At 66.7% G+C, this 19311-nt stretch overlaps 5 protein-coding genes across 27 annotated transcripts in view; 2 read left to right on the top strand and 3 right to left on the bottom strand.

Moving 5' to 3' along the window:
- MAPK8IP3 (mitogen-activated protein kinase 8 interacting protein 3) overlaps window positions 1-7833 on the top strand; it is a 46848-nt gene extending 39015 nt beyond the window's left edge. For 18 of the 21 annotated variants that reach the window (XM_087853660.1, XM_087853624.1, XM_087853657.1 and 15 more), the window contains 18 exons: window positions 306-362; window positions 446-616; window positions 1340-1466; window positions 1630-1725; window positions 1827-1982; window positions 2514-2679; window positions 3388-3570; window positions 3661-3850; window positions 3955-4074; window positions 4153-4233; window positions 4321-4388; window positions 4488-4636; window positions 5091-5262; window positions 5347-5460; window positions 5620-5658; window positions 5831-6010; window positions 6119-6268; window positions 6341-7833. In XM_087853660.1, the coding sequence (XP_087709786.1) occupies window positions 306-362; window positions 446-616; window positions 1340-1466; window positions 1630-1725; window positions 1827-1982; window positions 2514-2679; window positions 3388-3570; window positions 3661-3850; window positions 3955-4074; window positions 4153-4233; window positions 4321-4388; window positions 4488-4636; window positions 5091-5262; window positions 5347-5460; window positions 5620-5658; window positions 5831-6010; window positions 6119-6268; window positions 6341-6462 (2341 nt within the window). In that variant the 3' untranslated portion in view covers window positions 6463-7833. The remainder of the gene's footprint in view (window positions 1-305; window positions 363-445; window positions 617-1339; window positions 1467-1629; window positions 1726-1826; window positions 1983-2513; window positions 2680-3387; window positions 3571-3660; window positions 3851-3954; window positions 4075-4152; window positions 4234-4320; window positions 4389-4487; window positions 4637-5090; window positions 5263-5346; window positions 5461-5619; window positions 5659-5830; window positions 6011-6118; window positions 6269-6340) is intronic. The other 3 variants (XM_087853645.1, XM_087853677.1, XM_087853664.1) reach the window with 3 other exon arrangements.
- Window positions 7767-8967, bottom strand: NME3 (NME/NM23 nucleoside diphosphate kinase 3). Of its 2 annotated transcripts, none has more exons than XM_045784773.2 (5): window positions 8769-8967; window positions 8557-8687; window positions 8356-8457; window positions 8165-8269; window positions 7767-8072 (listed from the first exon to the last, which is right to left on the bottom strand). In XM_045784773.2, the coding sequence occupies exons 1-5, from the start codon at window positions 8965-8967 to the stop codon at window positions 7767-7769; spliced, it is 843 nt and encodes a 280-aa protein (XP_045640729.1). The 2 variants fall into 2 exon arrangements, with proteins under 2 accessions (XP_045640729.1, XP_045640730.1); XM_045784774.1 differs by having other exon boundaries at window positions 7867-8072; window positions 8157-8269.
- A 30-nt stretch (window positions 8968-8997) lies between these two features.
- On the bottom strand, window positions 8998-10114 carry MRPS34 (mitochondrial ribosomal protein S34). Its single transcript, XM_045784784.1, has 3 exons — window positions 9794-10114; window positions 9662-9704; window positions 8998-9567 (listed from the first exon to the last, which is right to left on the bottom strand). Exons 1-3 carry the CDS (start codon window positions 10112-10114, stop codon window positions 9272-9274), a joined length of 660 nt encoding a protein of 219 aa, XP_045640740.1. The 3' UTR covers window positions 8998-9271.
- A 33-nt stretch (window positions 10115-10147) lies between these two features.
- On the top strand, window positions 10148-13303 carry EME2 (essential meiotic structure-specific endonuclease subunit 2). 2 transcript variants are annotated; one of them, XM_045784736.2, is made up of 8 exons: window positions 10148-10485; window positions 10658-10794; window positions 11095-11187; window positions 11793-11884; window positions 12053-12146; window positions 12325-12440; window positions 12616-12805; window positions 12883-13303. In XM_045784736.2, the coding sequence occupies exons 1-8, from the start codon at window positions 10236-10238 to the stop codon at window positions 13051-13053; spliced, it is 1143 nt and encodes a 380-aa protein (XP_045640692.1). In that variant the 5' UTR covers window positions 10148-10235; the 3' UTR covers window positions 13054-13303. The 2 variants fall into 2 exon arrangements, with proteins under 2 accessions (XP_045640692.1, XP_045640690.1); XM_045784734.2 differs by lacking the exon at window positions 11793-11884 and adding an exon at window positions 11663-11769.
- Window positions 13304-13339: 36 nt separating this feature from the next.
- SPSB3 (splA/ryanodine receptor domain and SOCS box containing 3) lies at window positions 13340-19020 on the bottom strand. Its single transcript, XM_045784738.2, has 6 exons — window positions 17806-19020; window positions 15122-15305; window positions 14838-15025; window positions 14640-14742; window positions 14417-14542; window positions 13340-14221 (listed from the first exon to the last, which is right to left on the bottom strand). Exons 1-6 carry the CDS (start codon window positions 17986-17988, stop codon window positions 13866-13868), a joined length of 1140 nt encoding a protein of 379 aa, XP_045640694.2. The 5' UTR covers window positions 17989-19020; the 3' UTR covers window positions 13340-13865.
- Between the last annotated feature and the right edge of the window lie 291 nt (window positions 19021-19311).

Genomic DNA, 19311 nt, shown 5'->3' with positions numbered 1-19311 from the left:
TGGCCCTCCTCGCAGGAGGGCTGGCAGGGGGTCTAGCTGGGCTAGAGCCGGGCTGGGGCATGTTGGGGCCTGGTGTGCTGGGCCCCCTCCAGGAAGCTGTGAGTGACCCACCTGGGAGCACCTCCTCCCTGATGCTGACTCCCAGTGTGTCCATGGGGAGGGGCCTCCCCAGCACCCTGAGAAGGTGCCAGGCAAAAGAGGTGCAGGGCTGGCCTGGGCAGGGCCTGGTGGGGGGTGTGATCTGGGGGCAAGTCGGCCTGGGCGTGGGCTGAGCAGGGCTCCCCCCGCCGGCTGCTCCCCTGTAGAGCATCCCGAGAGCATCCGTCTGTCCAGGAGAAGAAGAAGTCCACCATCTGGCAGTTGTGAGTTGGGGGTGCCAGGATGGGGAAGGGGCAGGGAAGGCTCCCCTTTGGCCGCCCCTCACTTCCCATGCCTCCACTGGCAGCTTCAGCCGCCTCTTCAGCTCCTCGTCCAGCCCCCCTCCGGCCAAGCGGTCCTATCCCTCGGTGAACATCCACTACAAGTCTCCCACCACGGCCGGCTTCAGCCAGCGCCGCAGCCATGCAATGTGCCCCATCTCTGCTGGCAGCCGGCCTCTGGAGTTCTTCCCTGATGAGTGAGTGTCCCACCGTCTTCCCTGTTCTTCCTGCTGGCCTGCCCGGGTCCCAGGGTCCCGCCCCTCCAGGCTCTGAGACAGGAGCGGCCTTTGCCTCACTGCCCGGGGGGACGAGGTCCGTGGTGGGGAAGGAGGCTGGCCAGCATCAGAGGCTGACCTCCCTGTGCCCACACCTTGCGCCCCTCCAACCTGACTGGGTGCATGGGGTATCTGTGGGCACAGTCCCCACTCCCCGCCCCAGTCCCTGCCCTTCATCCCAGAGGTCTGCATACAGCCCCTCAGGGGACCCAGCTCCCCTGCCCTTGGAGACGGCACTGCAGCCGGCAGCCGGGTCAGGCCCCACCCCAGGCTGTGGCCTGCACCCCTGTGCCCCCCAGAGATTCGTGGAGCTGACAGGAGGTCAACTGGCAACGTGGGCTTTCTTTCTGGGAATAACTTTCTGTTGGAATTTTGTGTTTTCCTTACTTTTGATACCAAGATTTTGGCTCTAGGGCAGAAGCAGGGAATTCTGTGTCTTGTGTCAGAAGACAGGCCTGGGGGAGGGGAGGCTGCACCGTAGGGCGCTGCCCGCCGTGCTCGGCAGGAGCTGGACGGGCAGGTGCCGGTGCTGCCTGTGCGGGGAGAGCCACGGTCCTGCCACCTTGGCCCCAGGGCCCGGGCATGCTGCGTGCAGGGCAGGCCTGCCGGCCTGCGCGGGAAGTAACCTGCGTGCCTCCTGCCCAGTGACTGCACGTCGTCCGCCCGCCGGGAGCAGAAGCGCGAGCAGTACCGCCAGGTGCGCGAGCACGTGCGCAACGACGATGGGCGGCTGCAGGCCTGCGGCTGGAGCCTGCCGGCCAAGTACAAGCAGGTGCTGCAGGGGGCGCAGGGCGCGGGGGCGGGGGCTGGTGCTGGGGCAGGCAGGACAGCAGCTGGGGAGCCGCCTGGGCAGCCCCACGGTGCCCCCACGGCCCCACCTCCGGAGGGCCCGGCCCAGGCCTCGCGCCCACGTGGCCTCTGCCTTGTGGTTGCAGCTGAGTCCCAATGGGGGCCAGGAGGACACTCGGATGAAGAACGTGCCTGTCCCCGTGTATTGCCGCCCTCTGGTGGAGAAAGATCCAACCATGAAGGTGAGCTGGCCCCGTGGGCCTGACAGATGGGGGCGGGCGGGCTGTGGGGGGCCTGGTGGGCCAGTGCAGGGCAGCGGGCTCACCCGTGGCTGTTCTCCCAGCTGTGGTGTGCTGCGGGCGTCAACCTGAGTGGGTGGAAACCGAGTGAGGACGACTCTGGGAACGGAGTCAAGCCCATGCCAGGCCGTGACCCTCTGACCTGTGACAGGGAAGTGGAAGGAGAGACCAAGAGCAATCACACGTCCCCAGAGAAGAAGGTCAGAGCGGATGGCCGGCCAGGGACCCCTGCTGCTCCCAGTGTCTAGACCACTGTGCCCAGCACTGGAGTCACATTGAGAGTGACAAACGGGACAGCTGGGGACAGTGACGCAGGACTGGGCTTATCTGAGGTTCTCTCCCCCTGTCCAGGGCAGGTGGGGACGTGCGAGGGCTGGAGGGCTCAGGCCCCCAGGTGGGTCTCCCTCCTCGCAAGCTGTGCGCAGGAGCAGAGCGAGGGGCTAAGCACAGGAGGCTGGCGGGAAAGGCTTCGTTCTGTGGCCCAGACTGGCTGGGGGGCAGGGACCGTGGCACTGGAGCCCAGCCCTCCTCCATGGGAGTGAGGCCACGCACGCCAGCGGTCTAGACGGGAAGTTCAGTGCCGAGTTCTTGCTGCCCTGCTGCGAGGAGGACGTCCCCTGAGGCCGCGGGCAGGGCTGTACCCTGAGAGAGTTCAGGAGGCCCCCACAACCTTGTGGCTGGTGGAGTGGCCTGCGTTCGGTGCCAGCCCTCTCTCCTGTACTTGGAAACAGGCGAAAGAGCTCCCCGAGCCGGACGCCACGTGCAGCCGCGTGTGGATCCTCACCAGCACCCTGACCACCAGCAAAGTGGTCATCATCGATGCCAACCAGCCCGGCACCGTGGTGGACCAGTTCACCGTCTGCAATGCCCACGTCCTGTGCATCTCCAGCATTCCAGGTGAGGGCCCGCAGCGCGGATTGTGTGCCGCCCTGCAGACGGCCCGGATGGTAGGAGGCCCGCTGGGCCGTACCAGCCTTGCTTGGGACATGCTGTGGACACATGGGAGCCTGTGGGGGCGTCCAGAGGGGAGCACACTGGCTGTCTCGCCCCTGAGTCTTGTGAACAACCAGGAGAAGACCCCAAGGTGACACTCACTCGCCCGCCTGGAGGGAGATCGGTTGGGCCACAGGACAGATTGAAATCAGGCATTGAACACAGACCTGCCAGTGGACCCAGTTCCCACCACCCAGCTGCAGCGGGGAGAGCTGGGGCCGGCGGAGGCTTGGCTTGGCCTCTCAGCAGCAATCCTCATGTCAGCATTTGGGGGTGGCCAAGGGCCCTGCCGGGGGCCATTTTCCAAGATGGCCCCAAGCTCCTTAGAGTTCTTAACTTTCTGACGGGTGATAGAGTTGTTTGGTCCCAGAAACCAGAGTCTCACTCCTCCATGCCTCTTGCCGGTTCACCAGGCCTGCGGGCAGTGGCTGTGAGCAGGTGCCCACGTGCTGAGGCCGGGCTGGCCTGAGAGTCTGGGGCCCACTGCGTTCTCCGCACCAGCAGGTGCCCCCCGTCCTTCCCCGGCACTCACATCGGGACGCGAGCCCTGGGTGTGGTCTGGTAGTAGGGGCTCCTTGGCACAGGGTGACAGGGCCCTGACTCTCCCCCCAGCGGCCAGTGACAGTGACTACCCTCCGGGGGAGATCTTCCTGGACAGTGACGTGAACCCTGAGGATTCCGGTGCCGACGGCGTGCTGGCGGGCATCACCCTCGTGGGCTGTGCCACCCGTTGCAACGTGCCCCGCAGCAACTGCTCCTCCCGGGGGGACACCCCAGTGCTGGACAAGGGCCAGGGTGAGCTGGGCCTGCACCTGGGCAGCCGCCTTCCCTAAGCCCCCTCGTTCCTCCCCATCACCCGGCCGAGCTCACCCTTCCCTTCCTCAGGGGAGGTGGCTACTGTCGCCAACGGAAAGGTCAACCCATCTCAGTCCACGGAGGAGGCCACGGAAGCCATGGAGGTGCCAGACTCTGGGCCCAGTGAGGCAGAGGCAGCCGCGGTGCGGCCTGGGCCCCTCACGGAGCACGTCTTCACCGACCTGGCCCCTACCCCGGCCCCCAGCACCCAGCCTGGCAGGTGGGCTCTCTAAGGACGGGGCAGATGGAGGGGAGGGGAGACTGGCCGAGGTGGGCAGGGACGGGCTCCCACGGGCCACCCTGGACCAGCCATCCTTCCTGCAGCGAGAATGGGCCAGAGGCCGACACAGGTGGGGTGCAGCCCGAGCCGGAGCCCAGCGCAGACCCCGCGGGGGCCAGCAGTAGCGCTGCCCCAACCATGTGGCTGGGAGCCCAGAACGGCTGGTAGGTGGGGCCCTGGGGCAGGGGTTGGGGAGGGTCTCCTGGGCGAGCGCCCTTGCCCACCACGGCCTCCTCCCACAGGCTCTATGTGCACTCAGCCGTGGCCAACTGGAAGAAGTGTCTGCACTCCATCAAGCTGAAGGACTCCGTGCTGAGCCTGGTGTACGTGACCCCATCTGAGGGCAGGGCGTGGGGAGGGGCCCGCGGCAGCCTGGCCGGAGCCGCTCGCTCACCACCATCCCATTCCAGGCACGTGAAAGGGCGAGTGCTGGTGGCCCTGGCCGACGGGACGCTGGCCATCTTCCACCGAGGCGAAGGTGAGGCCCCGGAAGCTCTAGCCGGGTGAGCGGCCACCCCCACTGTGGGCAGAGGTGGGCCCTGGCCAGGCCTGAGCAGGTGTCTGGGGCTCCCTGCAGATGGCCAGTGGGACCTGAGCAACTACCACCTGATGGACCTCGGCCACCCCCACCACTCCATCCGCTGCATGGCTGTCGTGTGCGACCGCGTCTGGTGCGGCTACAAGAATAAGGTGCACGTCATCCAGCCCAAGACGATGCAGATCGAGGCGAGTGCTGGCAGCAGGAGGGCCTCACGGGAGGGGGAGCGGCTCCACTGGTGGACAGCACTCCCAACGTGCCTTCTAATGGGCCTGGGGCTTTGTGGGGTCAAGGGAAACGTGCTCAGGGAGGCGACTACATCATGGGCCGCAAAGGGCAGCAGGGCTGTGAGCGCCAGCCCGTCTGGGTTCTGCCTGCTGCTTTACTCTGCGGCAAATCGGAGCGACACCCACGGGGGCCCCGCACGCCTCTCCTGACCACCTGGCTGTGGGCCGAGGGGGCGGGGTGGGTGGCCCCTGCTCCTCCGAGGAGCCTGGACCCCAGGGGGCAAAGCAGGCACCAGAGCGAAGGTTGCAGTGAGCTACACGGGCCTCACCGTGACCCCGCGGCCGTGGCGGGTCCAGAGCCCCCCCCCCGACGCCCCCCTACCACCCCATCGACGCGGCTGCCACGACCCCACAGAAATCATTCGACGCCCACCCGCGGCGGGAGAGCCAGGTGCGGCAGCTGGCGTGGATCGGCGACGGCGTGTGGGTGTCCATCCGCTTGGACTCCACGCTGCGGCTCTACCACGCGCACACCCACCAGCACCTGCAGGACGTGGACATCGAGCCCTACGTCAGCAAGATGCTGGGTGAGGGGCTGCGCCGGGCTCGGGCGTCAGGGCAGGGAGGGCCCCGGCTCCAGCCGTGCCGACCCCTCCCCCTCCTCACCCCAGGCACAGGCAAGCTGGGCTTCTCCTTCGTACGCATCACAGCCCTGCTCATCGCGGGCAACCGCCTCTGGGTGGGCACCGGCAACGGAGTGGTCATCTCCATCCCGCTGACCGAGAGTGAGTGCCCTCCCGACATCTGCACAGGTGGGGGTGACTGGGGGTGGGGGGCACACTCTGCCAGCCCACGGTCCTGAGGATGGGGGTGCTGCCTGCCCTGTCCCGCCCCTCCCGTGACTTCTCTCCTCTCCCTTCCATGCTGCGCCCCTCACCTCCCAGCCGTGGTCCTGCACCGAGGCCAGCTCCTAGGGCTCCGAGGTAAGTCCGGAGCCCCCGCCTCCCACCCTTACAAGGCAGCCCCCACCTGAGATGCCCTGTGGGCTGAGGCTGGCCTTGCCCCTTGGCGGTGGGCACTCACGCACTGCCCTTGCCTGCTGGAAATCTAGTCTCCTACCCGGGCTCAGGCCCTGCGGCCCTTCTCTCTCTCCAGCCAACAAAACGTCCCCCACATCTGGGGAGGGAGCCCGCCCAGGGGGCGTCATCCACGTGTATGGCGACGACAGCAGTGACAAGTCGGCCAGCAGCTTCATCCCCTACTGCTCGATGGCCCAGGCCCAGCTCTGCTTCCACGGGCACCGTGATGCCGTCAAATTTTTTGTGTCTGTGCCAGGTGAGGGGCCAGACCCCCTCCTGGCCCGGCTGCGGCATGGCCTTCCCTCCGGGAGCCCGTGTGGGGGGTGCTGGCGGCCCGGCTGACACCCCTGTGCCCCGACGACAGGGAACGTGCTGGCCACTCTCAACGGCAGCGTGCTCGACAGCCCGTCCGAGAGCCCCGGGCCCGCCGCCCCAGCCTCAGACGCCGAGGGCCAGAAGTTGAAAAACGTGCTGGTGCTGAGCGGCGGGGAGGGCTACATCGACTTCCGCATCGGTGAGTGGGCGCTGCCCAGGGTCCTGGGATCCCCACAGGGCCGTCCCCTCACAGCGGCCGATGTCTGTCCAGGGGACGGAGAGGATGACGACACAGAGGAGAGCGCCGGGGACGTGAGCCAGGTGAAGCCCCTGCTGTCCAAGGCAGAGCGCAGCCACATCATTGTGTGGCAGGTGTCCTACAGCCCCGAGTGAGGCTCCGGCCTCCACCGCCCCGCCTGCCCGACGCCGTGTACATACAGCCCCACCCGCCTGCCCGCTGCCCGCCCCACAGGCAGCCCGGCGCCCGCCCCTCTTATAACCTCTCAACCTGCAGCTTTCACCTTAGGGCCGGGCCTCCTCGAGGGCGGATCACAATGCGGGTCTGGCTGGGAGGGCGGTGGGGGAGCGGGGTGGCACCCTCACCGGGAGGGGAAGAACCTCTCAGACAACGGCCCCAGCAGCTTCTGGCTGGACCCGGTCCCAAGTTCTCATGTCCCGGGGGTACTTGAGGGCCAAAGCAAGGCAGCATCCTGGGGTAGGTCGGGCTGGGAGAAGGCCCTGTGGAGGGCCCCCAGCTGCACCCTGGGACCCCCCCACTTCCCTCACTCCGAGGACCCCCCAAGGCAGGAAGCAGGGACTTCAGCCCAAGTCTTCCCAGCCAGAACCCACCTGCCTTTGCCTGCTGCCTGAAGGGGTGGTAGGGAGCCGGCCCAGCCACGAGCCTTCCCTGGACAACCCCCGCCCACACCCTCATGCCTGCCCCGGGAATTGGCATGGAAACACGTAGCCAGGCTGCGTAAGGCAGCTGCTTGAGAAGATGGAGACAGATGCCCTCTTCCTGCTCACCCCGTGTGCCCGGCTCTCCCTGGCTCCCCCTGGGCAGAAGACCCACCTGGTAGGAGTCCTCCCCCTCCCAGATCCCCTAGGGTGGAATTTCTCAGGCTGCCAAGGCAGGCCCAGGCCTCAGGAAGAAGGGGAGGCCCCTGGCCTCGCCTGGGGTCAGTCCTAGGACACAGGCTGAGCCTCCGGGTGACAGGGGGGCACGTGGTCCGGGGCCTGACTCCCAGTCTCCAAGGAGCCCGGCTCCCAAGACACACTATGAAGTGCCTAGGGCTGGCAGTGTGGCCTGCTCCCTTGAGGGCAACTGAAGACAGCCTGCAAGGGCTGGGGCAGGAGCTGCCTCCAGCGGGCTCTAGGCGTGGATGCCTGCCGGCTTAGCAGGGTGCCGCCCTGGACTGCACCTCCCTGACCTGCCCAGGTCCAGGCCTTACTCCTGCTCAAGAGGCCCTGCTGCCCACCCACCTCCCACCAGAGAAGCACAGATCTGGGGCAGCCACCCCACGAGCCCAGCCAGCCACCGCCACAGCCACGTGCAGCTGCAGGCTTCTCCCCACCACCCTGCCACTCTCCACTGTGATGTACGTCCAGTCCCTTGTCTGTTCCCACGGGGCCGTGAAGTGACTCGGGGGCTAGCCGGGTGGGTGCAGCTGGGGGAAGGGGCTGGGTGGTGATTCCCCTCAGGCTTTGGCCCTGCAAGCGAACCCACGTATCCGCTCTGTATGTAATAAATGTCTTAACATCGTAGCCCCGTGTCCCTGGGTCCAGACCAGCGGGAGGTTAAGGATTTGCTTCACTTTACTGTGCAAAGAAATGCTGGTCAAAGCTGCGGGCCAGGGCGGGCTGCAAACAGGAGGGGCCGGAGGGGCTACTCGTACAGCCAGTGCCCGGCGCTGTCCTCCCAGCACAGCAACTCGTCGCCGCGGAACCAGAGCGCGATCTCGCGGCGGGCGCTCTCCACCGAGTCGCTGCCGTGGATCACGTTCCTGCGGAGAGCGCGGGAGCGCCGCGTGAGCGCCGGCGGCCGCTGGGGCGTGGCAGGGGCTGGGCGCGCGCCGCTGCGGCCTTACTTGCCAACCTCGACGCAGAAGTCCCCACGGATGGTGCCAGGCGCGGCGTCGGCCGGGTCGGTGGCCCCGATGAGCGCCCGCGAGGCGCGCACCACGTCCAGCCCCTGCCACACCTGCGCGCGGGCCGGCGGGACTCAGGGCACCGGCCTTGCGTCGGCCCCGCGCGCCCGCGCGCCCGCCCTCCCGCGGCCGCACTCACCATGGCTACCACCGGCCCCGAGCCCATGTAGTCCACCAGCCGGCCGTAGAAGGGACGCTCGCGCAGCTCGGCGTAGTGCTCGCGCAGCAGCTCGTCCGAGGCCTGCGGGGGGCCGGGGTGGGGACGGGCCGCGCGCGCCGGGGTCCCCGACCGCCGCCTCCCGCGCCCCGCCGCCGCCCCCCCTCCCCCGCGCGCCCTCACCTGCACCAGCTTCAGCGCCACCAGCTTGAAGCCCTTGCGCTCGAAGCGCCGCACGATCTCGCCCACGAGCCGCCGCTGCACGCCGTCGGGCTTCACGGCCAGGAAGGTGCGCTCGTGCACGCCGGCGCAGGCTGCGGGGACCCGCGGGGTCGGGGCGCGTCAGGCCCGGCTGCTCCCCCACCCTACCCCCCGCCCCGGCCCGCGCCGCTCACCAGCCGGGAAGAGGTGGGCGAGCACGGTCAGCAGCAGGCACAGCATGATGGCGGCGGCGGCGCGGGCGGGGCCTGCGCTTAAAGGGGCCAGACGGCAGCCGCCCAGGCATCCGCATCCCTCGGGCGCCGCGGGGCCGGGCGCCCCACGGGGTCGGCTTCTCCTCCCCAGCCCCGCGGACAACCGGCTGTGGCTGCCCATCCCCAAACTCCAAGAAAACCACAACCAGGCCACCGGTTCTGCCTTTATTCGCGCACACACGGTTCTCGGCTGAGTCTGGCAGCGGCCGCACGTAGGGGGAAGCGACCCGCGCTGGGGCTCCGCGCTGCCAGCCCCGCCACCCCCCGCAGCTCCCGCTGCCCGCTCGCCCACAGCAAAGGCGCGAGGGGCAGGGTCTGGCTCCACGTCCCCAGGAGGCCGTCCCAGCCGCAGCCCAAAGGCGTCTTCATTCACAAACCGGGACCCGGCGCTAGACACCGGTCGCGCGGCCACCCCGTGCTGGCATTTAGACCGGCGTTGCCTTGGCCTTTCTCTTCGCCTCCTGTTTCGCAGGGTAGTCCCAGGGATCCGCTCGGATCCGCTCCAGATGCAGCATGGGCTCCTCGGTGCTGGCGTCCCCCTTTTTTTGCCGCTCTGCTAGAATCATTGCCCGGAGGAGCGGCGGGTAGGGCACGCAACGCGGAGCGTCCTCGGGTGGCGCCGGCGTGAACGCGGTGAAGGCCGCCTCCTCGTGCTTGGGCACCAGCCGCCAGTCGTGGTACATGGCCTGCCCGATCTCCCGGGCCTCGCTCTCCGTCCGTCCTGGGAAAGAAGGCCGGGGCTGAGCGCACATGCGCTCGCGGGGCCGGCTATGGCCGGCAGCCGGGGGGGCCCCGCCCTGTCCCCAGCGCCTCACCTTTGAAGGTCAGCAAGCCCCAGGCCTTTCCGTGCTCCAGGTTCTGCAAAGCAAGCGCACAGGGCGTGGGCTCAGGGCGCGCGCTCGCCCCCTCCCCGCGGCCGGGGCGCCGGGGAAGCCGCGCGCACGCACCTGCGCCGTGTAGTCGGGCCGCACGCGCGTCAGGCGCCAGTAGCACGGCTCGTCGTGCTGCCAGAGCCAGGACTTGCGCGTGACCAGGCGGCCCAGGCCGAAGAGCGGCAGGCGGCCGAGCAGCTGCAGCAGGGTGCTCTCCTGGCGCACGTCGGCCCAGGCGCGCGCCGGCAGCCGGCGGCCCGAGTGCGGCCGCGTCAGCGTCTCGTAGTCCAGGGCGTACCGCTGCGAGTCGCGCGGCCGCTCTCGCTGCTCCCGCAGGGCCCGCACGCGACGGGCCAGCTCGGCCACGAGCCGCGGCCGCACCTTCTTCGGCGCCATAGTCGGCGCCCCGCTCGTCGGTGCACCGACCGGAAGCCGCGCCGCCGCCGCCGGAAGTGGCCGGTGTCCCGCGGAAAGGCGTCCGGGTGCGGCCGAAAGCCGAGTGGAGGCCGGGTCGGCGATGGCGCGGGAGGGCTCCCGGAGGGCGGGGTGCTCGCGCCAGGCCGGGGCCCGGGGCGGGGGGCGGCGGCGGCCCCCGACCTGGGAGGTCTCGGACTCGGACGGCGAGGGCCCCGCCGGCGCAGAGGCCCGCGCGAGGGCCCGAGGGCCGGCGGAGGAGCGCAGGGCGGCGACGGAGGAGCGCAGGGCGGCGGCCGAGGCGCTGCGGCCGGAGCAGGCTCTGCGGCGCGTGGCGGTGCGCGTGGACCCAGGTGCGGGGAGCGCCGGGGGCGACGGCGGCACCTCCGAGCCCCCCCCCCCCCGGAATTGGGTCGGTTTCCTAGCCGAGCAGCCGCGTGGTCTGCAGGCGGCCGGGCCCAGGCCGGGGGTCGGCTCTCCGCAGCCAGGCCGTGCTGACAGCCGTGTCCCTGCGGTCCATCCCAGCCCTTCTGGAAGATGCTCGTGCCAGCATCCTGCTGGAGGCCCTGGGCGCCCTGGGCTGTGAGTACCACCTCGAACCGCAGCGCCCGGCCCGGAGCCTCAGGTGGACCAGAGCGAAGCCGGACCCTTGTCCCTGCACCGTGAGTGTCCTGAGGCTACAGAGTGCACCCCTGTCCTGAGTGTTTGCTCCCCATAACTTCACATAAGCCTGCAAGTGTTGCAGACCAGTGAGCTAGAAGCAGAAACGCTGAGGGGGTGCTGGTGAGTTGCAGGGCTGGTGTCTGTGGACCTGAACTGGCCTTGCACTTGGCAGGGGATGGGATGTGGGTCTTCTGTAGAGCAGTGTGGGCAGGGCCTTGGAGCCGCTGGGGTGCCCAAGGCAGGGCCCTAGGGCTTGGGAGGTGGAGGGTGGGCAGCAGTGTCTCTGGATGTCCCCACAGGTGCCTTCGGAGGTGTGGGGTGCAGATGAACAGGACCTCCTTCTGCTCCTGGAGCCCGAGGAGTTTCTTCGGGGCATCGTGCAGCTGACCCAGGTGCTCCGGGGGGTGGGGCAGGCAGTAGTCCTTCTCCACACTTCTCGAGGGGCTGGGCTCCTTATCCTGGGGGAGCTGCTCTGCCAGGAGAGAGGGGCTGGATGGGGTGTGTGCGTCAGCTGCCCGGGGTGCAGTCAGCAACCACTGAGATGTGGATGGGACGGGGAGCCACATGGGTTCTTGGCCTGGGAGCAGCTGGGGGCCGCCGCTGGAGGGTAAAAGCCAGGTTAAGGAAGGTTCCCTGGAGAGCCGCGTGATAAGGCAAAGGCGTTAGGTTAGAACCTGTGTGGATCTCCATGTTTGTGGTTTAGCATTTCTCAAGTATGTGCCGAAAGTTAGGCCGATGACGGGTTGGGGTGCAGAGATAGAAATAGTGGGTGGGGGTTCAGTGCTGCTCTTCCAGGTGCCTGGGAGGTGTTGGGGGTTTTCATAGGTCTCTTGACCTTGTGGGAAGCACACAGCTGGTTTCCAACAGGAGTGGACTGGGCGGAAGAAGCCTGTTTCCTTCTCTCCCCGGGACCACTGGGTCACTCCCAGGCCGGTTTCTCTTCTGTCTGCTGCCTGCTGCAGCCGCAGAAACAGGTGTGTTAAACCTTGGTTTGCAGACTTGTGGCCTATCTTGCTCTGTGCCCTGGATCTGTCCTGAGAGCTCTACCAGCGCCCATCTGGCTGTCATCGGGCTGGATGCCTACCTGTGGTACCAGTCACTCTCATGCCCTTACTAGGCCTGGCTGGGGTACGGGAGTTCAGGGGAAAGGTAGTGGTGGCTCTGGGGGCTGCTGTGATATGGCTAACTCCCTTCCTTGGGGGGTTCAGGGGCAATAGTGGGGTATGGGGAGTCAGAGGGACGGTCGCCTCTGCTCAGGTCTCCCCAGCCCAGCAGCCAGGAGAGGCGGCAGCGAGAGAGTCCAGCGATGGCCCATGCCCCAATGGCACTCAGCTGGCCCCAGGTGGAGGAGGTAAGGGCCTGTCGGGTAGGGTGAGGTGCTTGCCCTTGGTCCTAGCACTTGGTCCTGGCTGCTCTCCAAGGCCCTGCAGCCCCGGTTTTGGTCCCGGAGCAGCACGTGCGGTTGGTCTGAGCTGTGTCCCCTCCTGGGGTGACCTTGTCTGACCCACACCCTGGGCTCACCTCCTCAGGCCCTGGTACTCCTGCAACTCTGGGCACATGTGGATGTGCTGCTGGTGGACTCTTGGCGGGAGCTGAGTCAGCATGTGTGCGCCTTCACCAAGGCCCTCGCTCAGCGCCCCTTCAAGTGCGTGACCCCCACCCTGACCGGTGGCTGTGGTTGGGGGAGGGGACAGGGACACCTGGAGGGGGGTGGGAGCTCTCTGGTCTCTTTGGGAGCAGAGAGGGCTGAGGGCTTTGTGGAGCCGGGAGAATGGGATACTCTGAAGACCTGAAGCCTCTAGAAGCTTCCCTGTTTGCAGGCGGTACCGGGAATCCCGTGCCTTTTCCTTCTGTGTGGATGGGCGCTGGGCAGCCGGCGAGCATGTGGCAAAAGATGGCACAGGGCTGCGGGGGGTCTGGTGGCGGCAGATCAGGCAGTTCCACCGGGTCAGCCCAGCCATGGCCGATGCCATTGTCACCGCCTTCCCCTCCCCCCGCCTTCTGCAGCAGGTGGGTCCCCCGGCACCCCTCCTGGTGTGGAGCCAGGTCCCCAAGAGCTGCTGTGCTTATCCCCGTGCCTGCTCTAGGCATACACGAGCTGCAGCACGGAGCAGGAGCGCCTGGCCCTCCTGGCAGACCTCCCCGTGAAGACGGGCGACGGTGTGCGGCCCCGCAGGGTGGGGCCTGACCTTTCCCGCCGCATCTGCCTCTTCCTGACTGCCACCAACCCTGAGCTCCTGCTGGACCTGGGCTCCTGACCATGCCTGGGGGACAGGAAGGGACCCTGTCTCACAGGCTAGCAGGACAGAACGTGGTCCACCCCACGCAGGGTCTGACTAAGTACCAGGGAGAGGGAACAGGGCACTGCCCCTGGAGCGGGTGGGAGGGTGCAGGGTGGCTGGAATATTCCCGGGTAACTGGGATGGGCAGGAGAGGAGGGGGTGAGCTTCCCCTGCCCTGGGTCCTATACACACTGGCCATGGAGCCAGGGCCCAGTTGCGGGGGGGGGGGGGGGTCAGGAAGGGAGCAATAAAACACCAGTCATGGGGAGACTTGGGGGGTGACACTTTCTAAGAAGCAGTAAAACAAAGTCTCGAGGGAGGAAAGAGAATTGCGCTGTCTCTTCTGGAGAGTGTTGTGATGCCACGAGGCCTCGGCCCCGACTCCTTTCATCCTGCCACCATGGAGGCCTTACGTAAAGTCTAAGTTTATTACGGTCACTTCAGTCTGGGATGGGAGAAACAGCAGCTGACGACATGCAAAAGCAAGTGAAGGGAAACTCAAGGCTGGCGGCAACTGCGTGGGCCGCGACTAGCGGCATCCTCGCGGGCGGCGGCCTCAGCTCCTGGGCGGCCTCCATGCCCGCGGTCGGTCCAGAAGAGCCAGGGTAGCCGCTTCCACACACGGCGCAGGAAACAGATGCTCTCGGCCACGGAGTCTGTCCCAGCGTCAGGTGGGCAGGGGCAGAGGGGCAGATGCCAAGACAAGACCTCGGCCCGAGTGCTCCCTCTGGAGCCCGGTCGGAAGGCAGGGATGGAGGACGCAGCCGCTCGGCCCGGGAAAACAGTTTTCACGGGGAAAGGAGTTCGGTCCGTCGGCAGCGTTTCCTCTGGTAGTGCCGGGTCTCAGGGCCACTGGCGTTGGCCGTGTCCTTGGGGGAGGGTGTGGGGGGCTTGCGGCGGCCACAGCTCATGCTCAGGACCCAGCCCAGCTTGTGGCGCAGCACCTGCTTGAGGCCGGGCGGCAGGGGCAGCCCCTCCAGTGTGTCCCCGGAGTCAGGCCACAGCTGGCGCAGCCGATAGCAGCACAGGTACTGCAGGGAGGTGATGCTGGCGCACGAGCGGATCACCTTCATGCTGCTCTTGGCTGCCGTGGAGCACACCATCGGGTAGAACTTCTTGTTCTGCAGCTTGGTGGCCGCCACGCCTGGGGGAGCCGGGAGCACAGCCTGAGCCCCGGCGTCGTTCCTGGGGCGGTGCATCCACCCCTCACACTGCCCCGCCCTGGGGAACCCCAGGACCTCAGGAGTCTGTGAGACAGGCTTCCAGGAAGCCTGGGGGCTCCCCCGGGGTCTGCGGTCCACACCCTGCAGGCACAGGTCAAGGTCACGGCTGCCCTCACCTATGCACTTCCTGTTCTTGAAGAAGGTGAGCGTCCCGTGCCAGGTGTCCAGGTGCACGCCGATGATGGAGCCCTGGCCGAACCTCGATGAGAAGCTCATCTTGTCGCCCTTGTGATGGAGGAGCCCTGGGTGGGGGGGGGCAGTGGGATGGGGTGAGCCCTGCTCCCTCAGGTTACGTTGTCCCCCCACCCCTGTCCTGCCTGCCCTCAGGGCCCTGCGCACCCGTGTAGGAGAGACCCCAGCTGTCCTCGTCTCTCCCGAGCAGACTGCAGAATGTGTGGTGGTACTTGTCCAAGTCCACGTCTGACGTCCCGATGCCCACCATCTGGGAAGAGCCGGGCGGGCAGAGGGGGTGTAGGGCCTGGGCACCTGGGGTCACACCTGCCAGCCCCACCCCCCACCAGCCTGCTGACCACTGACCATGTCGGTGCCGTAGACCGGTGAGGTCATCTTGATCTCCCAGAAGTGCTGGCCCTCCCCCAGCTCCTTGGTGCCCCTGATGGCCGCCGTGCCACAGCTGTACTCCGTGTGGAAGTTGACTTTCCGGTTGTCACAGCTCAGCAGAGTGGCCGAGGATTTGTTCAGGTCGTCCCACACCCAGTCAAAGTCTGCAGCAGCAGAAGAGACCAGGGCTGGAGGTCATGCAGGCCAGGCTCACCCTCCCCCCCAGCCCTGGGTCCTCCCCCTCCCCCCTCAGTTCTCACGCTCGTCCTCCTCGCCACAGCGGCAGTCCTTGGCCTTGCCACGGTGCACCGTGTGCAAGTTGCTGCAGAAAGAGGCCTCGCTCTGGCCGTCACAGTCACAGAAGGACTCCCCGGTCACGGGCACGGCGCTGGGGATGGGCGGCGGCAGGGCTGACAACTCGGGGTCGGAGTCTGAGTCACTGTGCTGCGAGAGAAGAACTGGCTGCTCCCGCCTGGCGCACCCTCTGCCCTCCGTCCTGACATCCGCCACGTGTGGGTCACCCACACCGATGCCCCAAGGAAGCGGCTGCAGATTTGGCCTCAGAGGGCTTCCCTGGGTCTCCTGCTCACCGTCAGCCCCCACCCTTGCCCAGCACCATCCCCCCAGTGACCCCGATACCTCCTCTGGTCTCCTGGGAAATGGGCTCAAGGGCTCCACCCCATCTCCGCACAGCCCTGGGGTCACTGTGCGCCCCGCTGACAACCAGCCAGGTGGGGCTTCCTACTCCGAAGTTTCTCCTCTGGGCCGCCTGAAGCAAGGGAGCCCCAGGACGCAGTCTGTGGTTGACCCAACAGAGGCAGCCCGGCTCTCCGCACAGGGAGCCTGTAGGCTCCGGGGGGCCCCTCACCGTGGCAGAGCCCCTGCACCTGTCCTGGGCTGTGGCCCTCTGGTCATCCATGGAATGGGTCTTAACCCACAGCACAGGGCCCCAGAGCCCCGTGCTCCCACGTCCACACATGAAGCTTCTGCCGCAGGAAGACATTCAGTGGGGACCTGGCCCTCTACCCGAGGGGCCCAATCCTCATGGCACGTGTTCCACGTCTCCGGGGCCTGACTGTGGCCCAGAGCCAGACCCTTCCTGAAGGCCAGCCACGGAGGCTATAGGTGCTTTCTGTGCACAGACCCTGGGCCAACCTGCAAGGGGCTGAGGCCTTCCTGACCAGGCCCGGTGTGCAGATGGGCTCTATGTGCTGCTCTGGCAGCCCTCGCTGGCTGGGGTCCTGGTCAGGCTGCACCCTCCACCCCCTACTTTCCTGACCTCCAGGAGCTCTTCTCCAGAAATGCCGTTTGCATAGCAGGCCAGCCAGATCCGGGCCAGGGCCTGGCACACCTCAGCATCCTGCTGCTCTGAGTGTAAGGCCCACACCCCAACCCCCCTCACCACAGTTGTGTCCATCTGTCTCCTATGGTGGTGGCAGCCTCTGTGCCCCTAGACTGCACTTCAAAGAGGCTCTTTCAGCCCCTCCCTCCCATGCTGTGCTCCTGTTCTGATCTGCTTTCTCCCACTAGAACAGAGGCTGAAAAAACCTGCTCCTTGTTTATCTCCCATCACACCCAGGGCTACGGAGCAGCCACACAGAAGCCATGCAGCCGAGACTGAGCTACGGAGGCCAGAAGCCTCAGAGACAGACACCAACAGGAGATGGAAAGAAGGCCCAAAGCACCCCACTTGCATGGAATGCTGATCCCTCAAAAGCCAAGAAAGACCCATGCTAGTCAGAGGCAGCCCCCTTCCCACTTTCTCAAGCGCCAGGGTCATAGACCTGAGCCAGAGGGCCGCCTGGCCAGCCCCGGAGCAGGGGGCAGTGGGTACACAGACCGCAGAACAAGCATCAGAGCTGAAGGGGGGTATGTGCTCAGGCCGACATGCTCACCCACACAGCCAAGGCCTCCAAGCCCATTAGGTGACAGACAGGCTACAAACATGTGTCACATGCTATGCCCTGGCCCCCCAACACCTCCTGCATCTTATAGCGATGAGTTGGCAAGGGAGAGACAGGCGGGAGAACAGACTGCTCAGGTCACGTGGTCGGGGGAGCTGGAGGCAGGGCAGGAATGCAGGCTGAGGCCTCTCTCTGGCCTGGGCAGGGAATTTGGGGAGGCCCTAGGAAGGGGCCCAGGACACTACCAACTCAGAGCCACCGCCTCCAGTTCTCCCCCCGGGCTCTGGCAATTCCACGGGGCTCAGCCACCCTCACTCTAAAGAAGACACAGCCACTTCCTCTCAGGGCAGTAACACAGGGTGGCTATGACATGGCAGAGCCCAGTCACCCAATGATCACCCCTGCAGGAAGCAGCTGAGGTGACTCAGAGCAGAACTGAACCCCTGCCCTGGTCTGAGAGCTCTGAGAAGCCATCCACAGTGCCCACCACAGACACAGACACAGGCCGTGACGTCCGCCATGGCTGGGGTTGTCCAGCGAGGCGCTCTCGGACGGCAGGCAACTTGCACTATGGATCAAGAGCCCGGCTGCTCCTCTGACGGATCCCGGGCTCCTGGGCCTCCCAGAGCTCTGGAGCTGCTGAGTGGGGGAAGGCGCAGGTGTTCTGGTCTCTAAAAACTGGAAGTTCTCTTTCTACATCCACGTACACAAACATCAAGTGTATATCCGTACAGCAGAGAAAACGTCCAGAAGCACACACGTCAAGCTACTTTTGGACACCAGCTGGGTAAGCAGAATGGAGCTTTTGTTGAACTAACCAAAAAAGCAACTGCTGTGCCCCAGAAAGAAGGTGGTATCTGCCCTGGGGTCCTGTCACCCCAGGACCACGTGGGTCCTTAAACAGGGGAAAGGAGGGCCTGCCCGGCCTGTCCTCTGCCCTAGGGGGCATTTTTCTCTTTCAGTCCTGGCTCAGGCTCTGCCTGCCCTGGGTCGCTCTACCCCTTGGTCCAGCCACGTCCACCTCCCCCACTAGGACCTACCTGCCCATCAGAGTCGTAGCCCCAGTTAGTGGTCCCTGCCAGAGCCACGGCCCGGGCATCTGCATCTCGGTGGGCTGCACTCAGGACAAAATGCCAGGCTCTGCTGCTCCGAGGGCGCCTGGCCATGGTGGACAGGATCTGGAAGGAAACCCAGGTTCTGAGCGGAGAAGACATGAGAACCATCTTCTGCCAGCTGTGCCACCCCCATCCAAAGGTGGAGGCTCTCAGCCCTGCGGATGCCGAGCGCGGGCTCTGGAACTCTTCCCAACCTCAGACTCCCTCCAGTGTGCAAGCACCTTGATGAACGCGAGGCACAGAGTGTGGAACACTGTCCAGAAGCCCATGACTCTCAAATGCATATCTCAGCCCCTGTCTGAGCTCAGCCTGACGAACCCAGCTGTCCCTCAGGCATCTCAAACCTTGTCTGGCTCCTCCTCTGTTGTTCAGCTTAACAAATGGCATTTCCAACCTCCCAGTTCCTCATGCCAGACCCATAGCAGTCACCCTGAACACCCCTTTCCTCCCTCGGGCGGTAGCCTGACAGCCCCACACGCCCAGCACCGCCTCCAAACCGTGTCCTGAACCCCTCCATCCCCGCTGCCACCCCGACTTCTAGCCACAACTCACCTTCACTCTGGCTCCTCCCACTTCACTCATTACAGCCAAGCTGACTTTTTGGAAACACAAATCTTAAAAATTTAAGCAAGTTTCAACCAATCTTGAAAGTCCTCGGCCTTGCATTATTAAGACAATATGCAACATCCCGCAAAACCTATCAAGTTCTCCGTGCTGCTCCAAGCCGCAAGGGCCTGGGTCCAGGTGCGAGCCCTTTCCTGCCCTTTGCTCGGCATGCCTCTCCTTCCCTGCATTCTCCCAGCAACACGCCGCCTTCGGGGCTGTCTCCTGCCTGGCTGTCACCAGGACCCAGAGCCCCGGGAGGCCAGGGGCTGCCCCGCGGTCGGACACCGGGCTCGCACGAGCGGCCCCCGCCCACTCCCCGAGGCGCCGCTCCCGCCCGCCCGGCGCAGGCGGCGGCCCCGCAGCAGCGCACGGCAGGCGGCGCGCTCCGGGACCCGGCCCGCACGGATCTCCGCCTCCGCGCTGTCGCGGAGACTGCGGCGGGGCCGCCCGCCCAGCCCCCGGGCCCCCCCGGCGCCGCCGCCCGCAGGAACAAAGGCGCGCCGGGGCCTCCTGCCGCCAGCGGTCCCGCCAGGCCAGCGGGCGCGGCGGCCGTGCGCGGCGGCGCCGGGAGGACCGCGGGGGGCGGGGGGCGGGGGGCGCGGGGTGCGGACGCCGCCCGCCACCGCTCACCTGCCACCGTTCCGCCGGGCGGCCGTGACCTACTTTCGGCTCCCGAGCGAGACGTAAACAATCCCCGCCCCGCAACCCGCCCCCCGCGCCGCATTGGCCCCGCGGCCGCTGGCGGGCGCTGCCGGGTGCTGGCAGCTCGGGGCTGCGGGCAGGGGGCGGGCCGCGCGGCACATGCCTCCTGCCGAAAGGTTGCTG

Source organism: Ursus americanus, chromosome 2, assembly GCF_024610735.1.
Source record: "Ursus americanus isolate L20-20 chromosome 2, mUrsAme1.1.p, whole genome shotgun sequence".
Lineage (NCBI taxonomy): Eukaryota > Metazoa > Chordata > Mammalia > Carnivora > Ursidae > Ursus > Ursus americanus.
This window is presented reverse-complemented; position numbering and strand designations above follow the sequence as displayed.

Excerpts from the sequence above, each read along its gene's own strand:
- NME3 (XM_045784773.2), bottom strand. The coding sequence starts at position 8,967 with ATGGGCAGCCACAGCCGGTTGTCCGCGGGGCTGGGGAGGAGAAGCCGA. Across the intron at positions 8,458-8,556 it reads TGGCGCTGAAGCTGGTGCAG|GCCTCGGACGAGCTGCTGCG; the intron begins GTGAGGGCGCGC and ends GGCCCCCCGCAG. Across the intron at positions 8,073-8,164 it reads GTGGGGACTTCTGCGTCGAG|GAACGTGATCCACGGCAGCG; the intron begins GTTGGCAAGTAA and ends CGCTCTCCGCAG.
- MRPS34 (XM_045784784.1), bottom strand. The coding sequence starts at position 10,114 with ATGGCGCCGAAGAAGGTGCGGCCGCGGCTCGTGGCCGAGCTGGCCCGT. Across the intron at positions 9,705-9,793 it reads GGCCCGACTACACGGCGCAG|AACCTGGAGCACGGAAAGGC; the intron begins GTGCGTGCGCGC and ends CTTGCTTTGCAG. Across the intron at positions 9,568-9,661 it reads GGGCTTGCTGACCTTCAAAG|GACGGACGGAGAGCGAGGCC; the intron begins GTGAGGCGCTGG and ends CTTCTTTCCCAG.
- EME2 (XM_045784734.2), top strand. The coding sequence starts at position 10,236 with ATGGCGCGGGAGGGCTCCCGGAGGGCGGGGTGCTCGCGCCAGGCCGGG. Across the intron at positions 11,188-11,662 it reads GCATCGTGCAGCTGACCCAG|GAGTGGACTGGGCGGAAGAA; the intron begins GTGCTCCGGGGG and ends GGTTTCCAACAG. Across the intron at positions 12,147-12,324 it reads GCTGGCCCCAGGTGGAGGAG|GCCCTGGTACTCCTGCAACT; the intron begins GTAAGGGCCTGT and ends TCACCTCCTCAG.
- SPSB3 (XM_045784738.2), bottom strand. The coding sequence starts at position 17,988 with ATGGTTCTCATGTCTTCTCCGCTCAGAACCTGGGTTTCCTTCCAGATC. Across the intron at positions 15,026-15,121 it reads CTGTGGCGAGGAGGACGAGC|ACTTTGACTGGGTGTGGGAC; the intron begins GTGAGAACTGAG and ends CTGCTGCTGCAG. Across the intron at positions 14,222-14,416 it reads CAAGAACAGGAAGTGCATAG|GCGTGGCGGCCACCAAGCTG; the intron begins GTGAGGGCAGCC and ends CGGCTCCCCCAG.